This window comes from Periplaneta americana, chromosome 11, assembly GCF_040183065.1.
Source record: "Periplaneta americana isolate PAMFEO1 chromosome 11, P.americana_PAMFEO1_priV1, whole genome shotgun sequence".
Lineage (NCBI taxonomy): Eukaryota > Metazoa > Arthropoda > Insecta > Blattodea > Blattidae > Periplaneta > Periplaneta americana.
The window spans coordinates 41,789,591-41,802,018 of NC_091127.1; the positions used below are offsets into that span (position 1 = coordinate 41,789,591).

Genomic DNA, 12,428 nt, shown 5'->3' on the forward strand with positions numbered 1-12,428 from the left:
GAGATTAAGGGTATTTGAGAATAAGGTGCTTAGGAAAATATTTGGGGCTAAGAGGGATGAATTTACAGGAGAATGGAGAAAGTTACACAACACAGAACTGCAGGCATTGTATTTTTCACCTGACATAATTAGGAACATTAAATCCAGACGTTTGAGATGGGCAGGGCATGTAGCACGTATGGGCGAATCTAGAAATGCATAGGGTATAGAGTGTTAGTTGGGAGACCCGAGGGAAAAAGACCTTTAGGGAGGCCGAGACTTAGATGGGAAGATAATATTAAAATGGATTTGAGGGAGGTGGGATATGATGATAGAGAATGGATTAATCTTGCTCAGGATAGGGACCAATGGTGGGCTTATGCGAGAGCGGCAATGAACCTCCGGGTTCCTTAAATGCCAGTAAGTAAGTATACATAATTATTTAACAATACAAAAAGATTTTTTTCTCAGCATAGCTCTGTAATTTATGGAACAAAAGGAATTAAGCATTTTTTTTAATAATAACTTTTAACCAACTTTCTTTACAATATAGAATTTTACCAAATTTAAGAATTGTTTAAAAATGTGTTTTTGGAAAGATTATTTATTTTAATTCTCAGTTGATTTATTTATTTCATGGTTTTTAACTTTTTCTTCTTTCTGCCCAAAGCTGTATGTTATCTTGCTATATGTTCTTATTTTGTTTTCTTTCTTTAATAAATTCTTGTATAGCCCCTACATATGAGTTATACTCGTTGAGGGCATACTCAATAAATTGAAAAGAAACTGCATTCCTAAACTATAATTGTGCAGATGAGTTATTCTGATAATCACTATCACTGTTTTCAATTATTCTAGTTCCGTACATGAAAATGAAAAGGATGGGTGTGGGTAATGGAAGTAAAACATAAATAACAACACACAGATCTCTGTAATTGCATTTTACTACGTCCATTTTAAAAGAGACTTGCACATATTTACACAACGTGAAATAGTTTTTGACGGTTTTGCGTGTGTGTACAGTATTTACATGTAGTAATGATCACTATTACATTTTGTTGGGCTTTCGGTTTAGAGCATTGTGTGGCATTTTGACCGTCTGAGATATCTTTGCAATAAATAATACAATTATTTTTCCAATGAGATTAGCAGGTACTGAAGTTGTACGTTCAAAGAAATTAAAATTCACTCAAAAGATCAAGAAAATTAAAGAAAACTTGTGTCGTATTTGAAATATAATTCACTAATGACGAATTTAATTTTGGTGGGAGTATAATTTACAATAGTTAGGCCTACAAATGCAAGAAATTCCTGTAAGAAACCCTACAAACAATTATTTCTTAAGATAGACCTGATAAAGCTGGAAGCTCCCTATTTATGAATGCACAACTCATAAAAGGGCTTCAAGACAAATTTACCGACAAGCTGTTTCTCGCATCACAAACTTTCCTGCTTTGCGGATAGATGTCTCTATGATCAATATATCTGAAAGATAATGTCTTGTGAACCTCAGAGACCTCTGTGGGAATAGTCAGAAAACAAAATAAAATTATGAAGGCGAGTAAACTAATAATAGGCCTATGGGCCTATGAAATGTATTCCGGGCGAAATAGAAAAGACGACCTTTGAGATATGTCAACTGAATAAATATGTTCAACATGAGCGGTAATTTATTTTAAAATAACGGCAACTTATAAAACATAATTAATTTAAATTAATTTTAAGGTTTCTGTTTCATCGTTTGAGTGATTCGGCAACTGAAATGCTTTTGAATGTATGCAAAGATAGCTCGCGGGTGAATAAAAATGTATATACATTTTTTTTTCATCACGTCATACATACATTTGTTGTGAAGAAAAAATTAGGTTTTGTGATAAATCATTCACAACATTTTAAAGCGAAGTAAAAAAAATATCACTGGGGTGGGGCAAGAACTAATGTTATTGTATATACAAGTACAAAGAAACTTGTCCAGACATACACTATGAAACACTTATTACACTTCTTTAAATATTATTCACATTAGAAATGACTCCATTTTCTTCAGAGACTGATGTTCTTTATAGCTTGTTAGCGTGACTGTATTAATATGGCACGTCATAAATTAGAGGAATTTGCTGAATAAATTATTTTCTTTAGTGAATCTAATAACATTCTGCAGTTCATGTAAATAAACAAGTAAGAAACTAAAACATTATGATATCAATTTGATGACAATATGTTTTTTTGAATGCACATTACATTATTCAGTTACCATGCCAAAAAAAGAGAGAGTTATTATGTTGCTATGTAAGATTAGTTAAAGTCTATGCAGCCAAAAACCGTACTAGATCAAAAGAATATGACGTCACTGACTGATCTGCGATTGGTTGAAAGCCAAAGTCAGTTTACACTATAAAATATAGTCCCGTAAATATTTCATTAAGACTAACTTTTTTACACATGTCATGTCAATTCAAATCAGCGCAATATAATTAATCATTATGCTTGATTAAAAGAAACCTATACATTAATGTGTACTTGATATTTTCTATTTACCACGGCGTAGTGGTACATTGGTATGGTTCTTGGCTTGGACATACAGTATATGGTATAGGGTTTATCAAAACTAAGAGGTAAATTTAATTGCTTACATTTTCTTTATCTCCTACACAATCTGAAAAACATTGTCACTGGAATGTTACACAATAAATGAGAATTACCATAATTTCATCGTAGATGTTATGCCTACCATTTTGTTCCTGTCCAAGTAACAGCCTCTCTTCAGTGCTGAATATAGCAGCTCCAAATTCGTGTTCTAGAATATCTGATAATGTGTATGAGTGTTTACTCAATAACACTCTTTCCTTCGGATAGCCATACAATCAACAATCTGTTGCGTTAATATCTGGTGATCTTGCGGGCCAATTTACAAGAAAATCCTACTGATAACACGACCATCAGAACAATCAGAAACAAATAAACTCGTTGTCGTGGTGAAGAAAAAAATCTCATTTTTTGTGTAATAAGCCAGTGCAATTAAATTTATCTCTTACTTTTGAAAACGTCTATACATTGCATTCATCATTAAATTTTTTGTAAAAAGAAAACAAAAAGAAAAGCGATTTGTACGTGGGTAAAATTTTGTTAGTCCATTTAATTTTCTTCAATTGTTGCAACAGAAAAATTATTTGGAGAATTAGGAAGGTTTTTTTTGAAGCAAATGTATTAGGAACTTAAAGCCGTACTGTAATGATCCTAATATGATCTTTCAATTTAAAAGAATCTCTTAAATGTCACAGCAGCGATAAAAGTGATGTGTATAGGTCATATGGTTACAAACATTCTCTTCTTATTGAAATGTAAATTTTAAGGATATAAGTTACGAGAAATTCAACAGTACACATCCTGTTTAAAGTATAACAAAGCATTATTTTTATCTCGTTCGTTTTTGTACGAAAAATTAGATAATTCTTTTAAGAACGTTTTAGTGGTAGTTGAGTAACATTTAGGAATTTCACTGAACGACTGTGGTAATTTAATAGCCCTTTTTGCAAGAAATGTTTCAATGAGCTATTATTACTTTAAAATCATTCCCTGACCGGATTGCTTTCGTCTGCGTTAGATCAAGTTACATAGTGGGATTAGTGATGATCAGATTGCGGACTAGGGTCACCGATTCGCAAGACTGAAGTTTGAAACGCACGGAGTATACATGACGTCATGATCCATGGTGTGGGATGGCACTGTGAGAGTACAGTTGGTTTCGGAAGAAAATACATTACCGCCTTTCTAATTCTGCTTGGCGTGGGTCTTTGAAATCACCACACCTAATTGAGATTCTTTGAGTAAACGAGTATATTTTATTTATTTTCATTTATTTATTTAATTATTTATACGTACATATTTGTGTTAGTGTTAATTTCGCTGTTTTATAATTGAGTAACATGTCGAAAATTAAGAGCACCAAGCGTTCCCTTCAGAACGAACTTATAGAGAAGTTCGGAAAGAAATATTTTTTTAGTAAAGGAAAAAAATACTGAATTTTGCAGATTGTTAGAAAAAAAGTGTAAGGCCAGATAGAACTCGATTCTTTCAAAAGCAGTTTAGGCCTAATAGCGAAAGGTACATGGAAAATATTTAATTATAACAATCAAAACTGGCATTCAACATCAAAATCGGACATAAAACATGAAAAAAAAAATCATCGAGATTCGTGTAAGGTGAGTTGGGATAAGTGCATTTCTGGGGCAAGTGCAACTTCAGTCCATATCTCTGTAGTTCAGTTGCCATCTCGGGGAGTTTAATCTTACTCCCTGAACACTGTTTATTGCCGAAATGCATAACTTATCAGAAAAAAATAAATAAAATAATATTTGAAACGTGCATTAACTCAAAGAACAGAGAATACGCACTTGCCCCTTGATTATGTTCTATCCACTACCACGGAAAGTTACAGCCTGGAGATGCTACTGCCCCATATAACGGGGCAACTGCATAAGTACCCTCAATATTATAATGGTATTTATTTGTTTCATAAAACGTGCTTCGACAATTTACGCAACTGACAAGACGAAAATACACAGAATTAACCACTTAATATACCGATAAAATCTTATTTTAAAATTATAAAGGGCTCAGGTGTTACTATGCACCAAAGTTGAACTTTCATATTTAGGGGATGCACTTACCCCAACCTACCTTATAATGTTGGTATATGCCACATCTCTTTCAATAATATTTCAAAGCGTTTCTTGAAAAAAGTTTTGATACGTTGAGAATATAACTTATAATTCGATGCATTGAATTGTGAAGAAATGTATTTGATGTAAGTACTTACATTTTTTCTTTTCTGCTCACACACACAATGGTTATTTTACGTATATTGCTAAAACTTGTACAGTATAATGTAAATTGAAACATGTAATGTTAGGGAATTATTTTTTGTACTAGAAATTCACTGTGTGTATTATATTTGTAAACGTGAACATTTATTTTGTGCTCTACTGGGACTGAATGTTTATATGTTGAGGCAAGGAGTAACTGCACTCTCAATCTCCCATTCCCCTCGATCTACACAACACAGTGGTGTTCGTAACTTAATGCGCTTCGGTATCCTTTGTCGCAGTCTGGCGATCACTGAACTTTAGATATCAACACAGTCTCAGATTCAAAATAGATAATTACTCTTAAACTTTGGAGTTAAGACGCACTTATATTGATATTCATAACTTCTAATTCTGAGTAGCCAGAACAAGTATATTGTGTCTTGGCTTCTAAACATCAGATGCTAAAAGATGTAATCATTTAAACATGTTATGTGATGTTGAATAAAGCTACTGTCTGAACACCAGCTCTGAAATCGCACCGTATGAGGAAGTGGGGAGCAGGGGGACGTGACTCGGCTACTATAGTACAGTCTACCGGGTTCCACGCCGCATTTCTGCCGCGGTTTCAGAGCTGACACTCAAACAGTTACCTAATAGAGAAATAGTTGAGTTTTAATATGAACTAAGAGTTTGTTCCTGAATATTTTAGGTAAGATTTTTAAATAATAAAAAAATAATCAGTCTCTTAAGAAAATGTTAGGGCAAGAATTAAATGGAGGCGATATTTAAACACGACAGGTATTTTTGGCACGATTTCCGATTACTTTTTTTTTTATTAATATTTGTTGCATGATTAGCTATATTTTATATGCGTTCATAGTTTATATTAAAACTGAGTGTATTTATCGCATACACAACTTGTAGAGAGCTTTACTTTCAATCAACCCTCTTATAATGTAACACGTACAGTACATATTAACATTAACGTCGCTACAAATAACGACATAGATTTTTAGTTATAAATATAAAGTTCCTTCGAATAGTCTCCATAACGATCTGTTGTCATATAAATAACCACATCTATTGTTCATGTCGTTCGGAAGAGCTTCACTGTTTTTATTTCTCACATTTACGACACAATTGCAAACAAAAGAAGGTTCATATAAATATTTTTAAGACCGTGTTAAATATTAAATGAGATTGTAATAATTTTAAGGAACATTAAGATTAAAATGCTTTCATAATGTCTTAAATGGTGCACAATTAACATGACGGCTATTCCACGATTCAAGTCAGAAAGTTACTGTTTGCCATACGGAGAAATGTCATGAGCCATGGTATGGTGATGGTAAGAGATATAGGCGGTCCTATATGACCACACTTACTTTTATCTTGAAATTAATTTTATTTTAAATGCTCATTTCTGAGTATCGCAAGAAGATGGTATTCTTCATTCTCACAATGAATGACACACATCGAAATCTCTTAAGGATATTTGTACGTGAACGACCACAATTATTATCAGAAAATGCAGGCTCTAAATTTCAAAAATTTTATAGGGTAATGAACTCACAATTGAACAAAAATTACAAGGTATCACAACAAGACTTATTAGAAATTAAATATCTGATAAAAGTATAAAAAAGTTACTGATAATATTTTTAAGAGTTCACATTTTACTTTAAATTAAATTTTCTAAAATTTGCAAATTTTCACACATATTATTTCATAACTCCATGTCCATTAGAAATAAAATTTTGAAATTTTGTACATTGATTTAACATGAATTTATGCAAAGGTAGACTACAATAATGCCCATTTCTTTGAAAATAGAAAAATTAGGTCACAAAACATTATGTAAATTTTAATATATTTTATATAGGACAAATAAAAAATTAATTGTATTAAAATAAACAACTCTACATGTCTGAGAGTAGTCTAATATTCAGAAATAAGTGTTTATTACATGCAGGAAAAATATTAGAGATGTCAGAAAGACCATAACAATGTTATGGTTACCAAATGATGTAACTGCAGATTTTTTTTTTTTTTTTTTTTTTCATACTTTGATAAAACTGGTTTGAAAAATATTATTAGTAACCTTTTTTATACTTTTATCAGATATTTAAATTCTAATAAGTCTTGCTGTGTTACTTTGTAATTTTTGTCTAATTGTGAGTTCATTTTCTTATAAAATTTTAGAAATTTAGAGCCTGTATTTTCTGATAAATTTGAGGTCGTGTGCATATACTCTTAACTGTCACAAGGAAAAAATATGAGAAAGAACTACCTCCGGTTGACATGGCATTTTATAATAAAAGAAGGTGCCTGATAAAGCAACTAAGCAGTAACTTTCAGGAGTGAATTCGACAGTATCAAATCGAAATTCCACAGTTGATATTACAGAACAACTCATATTTATATCCAACTTAATACATTGTAGTGTATAGCCTACAGTCTGGTTAAGTGACCCATTTTACCGCTAAAATGTAGGCCTACCATTTGAAGCACAACACAAACGAAGCCTTAACTTAATATATTCTCTCACGGGAATGGCTTACCAATGTGTTTCCTGGACTGGTCATCGGGCGTCGTGGGAATTTCGAGTGGCCTGCAAGAAGTCCAGATTTAAGACCGTTGGACCTTTTTCTATGGGGATACCGTAAAGAAAAAGTGTACACCAGGAAATTTCGGGATGTGATTAATTTAGAAGCGGTAATTAGAGAGGAGTGTGACCGGTTACCAAGTGGTATGTTTGTGAAGGCAGTACAGAAAGTCTGAGAAAAAATGTGCAGCAAATGCTGGGGCTTATGTTGAATTTTAAGTAAATCTAATGAATTTACTACTGTTTCATTCTAATTTGATCCTTTCATGCAATGTCATTTATGTGTAATAAATGGATGAAAAGTTGGATATAAATATGGTTCACTCTGTATAATTTAAAACGCATCGATATTTTAATGTAATTTAGGCTATGGTTGTAAACGACGGTATTGATTTAATTTTCTTTCCTGCACTGTTTATTTTTAATTTATTTAATTAATTTTCAATGCAGTAATAATCGAAAACAATTAAAATTTGTTTTCATGGATTCTATGAATTTAGTGTAGCCTACTATGAAAATGTATAAACATTTTACAGAGCTATAGCCGTGGTTTCCCTGGAGTTTTCTCCTACAACTGATTATTTAGATACGGCACCATAAAAGACAAGATTCAGCTTTATATAGTAAAAAACACGTTTTATAATGCTTTCAGTGATATTAGTATCACATTTACATGGAAAAGTTCAAAATTTCTTTCTCAGATTTTTAAAATACCAAATTGAAAATTCCAATAATCAAGTAGGGGTATATTCAATCACCCTTTACAAAATTTAAATTAAAGTTAATAAACGTAAACATGAAAAATAACTTACATTTTCGGCGTAAAAACAACTTTGATATTACTTAAATTGTAGGTCTATTTCTAGCTTTAATACTTCATAAAAAGTACAGTATAAAAAAACCAAGCACATTTCCTAAACCATACTCAACTTTCATACAGTATATTTTTACTTTCGGATGGAGACCGAAGTTGTGAAGTTTCCCAGACATTGTAATGAGATTATCATAAATTAAATGACTAGGACTGGAGATACCGGGAAATTTCTTAATTTAATATTGTTACCTTACATTAAACTCCGATTCACTGCAGTTTTCCCTTCTTTTTTTTTTTTATCACACTTCGAATGTTTTATCTAGATACTTAAATGATGTACAGCAATAGAAAATGAGATTAAGTGGAGTTTCGTTTGTTTTTCAGCGGGATATTTCTTGTATCTTAATTTCTGAGGCGAACACTACTTAAAAACCACAGTTCTTCAAGCACAAGTATGGTTTTCTTTCGCTGTGTCTTCTTCGAACGTTCTAGTCAGTAAATTTATAACAAAAGTCTTGATTCGACGATGAGAATTGTTAAAATAAATTGTCAGAAAATCCCTACAACAGAGACGATGCTAAATGTTCACTTATTATTTTAGTTCTCACGCAATTAAAGCAATACAAACCACTCTTCACAAAGTTTGCTTTGTAATTTATTCGACATATTTAATAGGACTACACTGCGATAAGATTCACTGCAGACCCAATTACTTTTCTCACGTAGGAATACACTACATTTCCTCGATATTCAAGAATATGCAGATCAAAATACTGACATTCAGGTCTTCTGAACTGCAGAGTTAGATCACAGATAAACTGTTATTTTGGGCTCGTCCGAGTTAACATGACCTCATACTGACGTTCTAGACGCCTGAATTCTAGATGTCAAAGAAGCCTCTTAGGGTCTATTCATAGACGAGACTTTGGACCAAAGTTGACTTTGGAAAGTACAAAGTCACCATTTTCCTATTCACAGTCGACACTTTGAGGAAAGCAAACTTCAATCGTGACTTTACTTCGAAGTCACCGAAAATCTAGACTTTGACTTTGACTTTCGTTCGTGGACAACAGGAAAATGACTGATAATTGGGAAAATTGTTGAATTTGCCGAGAATATTGAAAACATCTAGGAGATTATTAAAGCTGCTCATGTTCCTCACCGTATTATTATAGATTATAAATTCAAATCAATGTACAGATTTGATAAACAGCCGGTATTAAATATCCTCGTCATGTTTCAACTTTCATTGATGAATAATCAGAGGATTATCTGTTCCACCAATAAATAATACAACTTTTTTCATCGTGATTTTACGCTATAGATAAGGATTAATAGCTTAATATTCATTCTTACTATTTAATTCTATAGAGGATAGATTATACAGTTGGAAATGCAGTCGTCATAATAATGTTTTCTGCATATTGATTTCAGATAATTTTTAAGTAGTTTCTGCAGACATGCAGGGAATATAAATCTGCCAACTGTCAGCAGAATAATATGTCTCTTTCATAGTCTGTCATTGTTGGAATCTAATCTTCCATATCTTCACAACAAAATCATTTTACAATGCAATAATTTCAGGGATAAATGTGAAACTAACATAACTACAATAGATGTTTTATTCACAACAAAATTCTTAATACGCAATACTATTTCAGATAAACTATACCATAATGTTTTGTAGTTATGAATTGTGTTATATACAAGACTGTTCGAACTGAGTTACGATTTTTTGTGGCCAGGTAGAAGAACAAATTATTATCGATTGATGTAAAGACCTAAAAATGTTAATTTTTGTACTTATGTTAGTTACACAATAAGCCCTCCAATAATATTCTTATGTAAAGCTGCAAAACTATTAACAATTGCTTAACATGTACCGATGTTCAATTGTTTCATTGATTTGTGACTCATAAGATGGCTTTGATTGTTGCAATGCCTACTCTATTTCAACTATCTATTAATTTAATTCGTTTAGAAGGCAGTGATTTTGATTGCCAACATTAGAACAAGATCGTCAAATCTCGACTTACCGAAGTCAAAGTCAAGGTCTCAGAAGTATTGTCTATGAAGAGGACTTTTAACAAAGTTAAACTTTACTACGAAAGTCGACTTTGGGAAGTCTTCCTCCAAAGTCTCGTTTATGAATACGGCCCTTACTGACATTCCAGTTGTTAAAACTGTCTCGTAGTGTCGTTCACGGTTCATGAACTTCAGATATCGGAAAGACCGCATACTGACGTTCCTGAACTCCAGATATCAGAAAGACCGCATACTGACACTCTTGAACACCAGATGTCAAGTGACAGCTTACTAACAAGTACCCTTGAACTTCAGATATCAGAACGGCCACAAACTGACATTGACGATCCCTGAATTTCGTGATCCACGTGAAGCTGTCTGGCGTTCAGGATCCAGAACGGCCGCATACCGTCATGTAACTCTTGAGTCACCTCAGTGACTCAGGTCTCTGAACCGGAGCTGCAGCTGTCGACGTCCCTGACATCTTGGTGGTGGTTGTGGTGGTCCCTGCCGCCGCTGCTGCCGTTATTGTACTGCGACCCTGCCGATTGCTGCCGGTTATTCTCTTCGGTCCCTTGTCCCTGAGTCTCCTGCTTCCACTTTGTAACATGATGGCTGTTCTTGTTGCTTGCAGCAGCGGCTTGTTGGGCCTTCGCTTCTTCTTCCTGCTGCATACGCTTGTGTTTTGTTCGTCTGTTCTGGAACCACACCTTCACCTGCAAGTAAACGAAGAATGCACTTCAGTTGCATTACTTAGGGCCGATTTCACCAACATGTTACTAATACACAATTAGCTAATTGTAACTTAATTTAAACACGGAAGTTAAATCGTATTTAATTCGTTTGCATTTCATCAAACAAAGCCAATTAATGTAATTTCAAATTAAGTCATTACGGCCTTCGGAATCATAGTAAAATCAGAGCCTTCTTCAGTTACAAGCCGGAGCATGGGTAGGGTTGGCAACACTGAGTGGAGGCAGGATATTCTAAAGTGATATTGATGTAAGTTAATTTGCTTTCGTTGTACGCAACGAGTATTTTTTCAATATTACTTTATGCCAGCGTTTATCAAACTTTTCTGAAGTGGAAACCACTTCTTTAAGACAGAACAATTCCGCGGACCACCTTATTCTTGTTCCCTTCGAAAGCAAATTTACCATTTATGTAGCATATTTTAATATCAGTATACTTACATTTTAATGTAGAAATAATTAACTAAAATTAATTTAATTCAATTAATTTTATTTTAGTATTAACGAATTAAGTTAATATTAATAGAAGAAAAATTTTATATAGTCATTTGCAAAAAGAGAAATAAACAAAATTAATGCAGAAACATGCCCGATTTTCAACAACAAAGATGCAATTTTGCATGTTCTGTTATTGGTGTACGACGTACAGCACGTGACCATTTGAATGTGCAGACTGGGTGTCAGCAAAACTATTAAGAAAGTCATAAATCTATGAAAAGGTTCAGTGCTTTGGTCCTGTTATGAACTCGAGTGGTCCCTAGCTGGGTAACAGAGACAGCGCCAGATTTGCACGGAAAAGGTGGCGAGAAACACCACGTTCATAGTGCTTTAAATCCCTCTTTTGTTGCTGAGAGTAGAGTGGGAAGGCGATAGACGGGTAGGGTAAATAAATTTCATATAATATTAGTACTGGGAGAAAAAGTGAAAGGCGATTGCCATGTGTCATTTACAAACTCCGAGATTTTCAGCTATAGTGTAATACGCAATTGGTTTGAATTTTATTTTTTCTTCTTTCTTTTTTGAAGGACCACAAGGGCATACGTTGAGGACCACAGGTGGTCCGCGGACCATAGTTTGAGAAACATTTCTTTATGCACAAAGGTAATATCAAGATTCAGAGTAATGATGTAAATTATTACGGATTCGAAAATGGTATTTTATTGCAATCAATTAACTATACTTCAGAATACGACGTAAGTAGGCTACTTACATACAAAGACTGCCACATGAAATAATTACAAAAAAATATGTCTTTTATTGATAGTAAATAAATAAAAAAAGATATTCCTTGCACCGAATATAATAAAATATACAATGCAATAAAGACGTAAGTTCCTACGCAGTATTCTTAAATTCCATTCAATTAACAAATTTGTGGCTAGCAAATTGACAATGTTTTGGGACTTTACGGTGCTTTACCTGTAACGTGAAAGGCCTAGGATACA

General features: G+C 33.2%; 1 protein-coding gene across 1 annotated transcript in view; it reads right to left on the reverse strand.

The window, feature by feature from the left end:
* Positions 1–905: 905 nt before the first annotated feature.
* Positions 906–12,428, reverse strand: part of LOC138708961 (homeotic protein empty spiracles-like) — a 242,943-nt gene continuing 231,420 nt past the window's right edge. Inside the window, exon 3 of the mRNA XM_069839366.1 lies at positions 906–10,947. Within this exon, the coding sequence (XP_069695467.1) occupies positions 10,672–10,947 (276 nt within the window). The 3' untranslated portion in view covers positions 906–10,671. The remainder of the gene's footprint in view (positions 10,948–12,428) is intronic.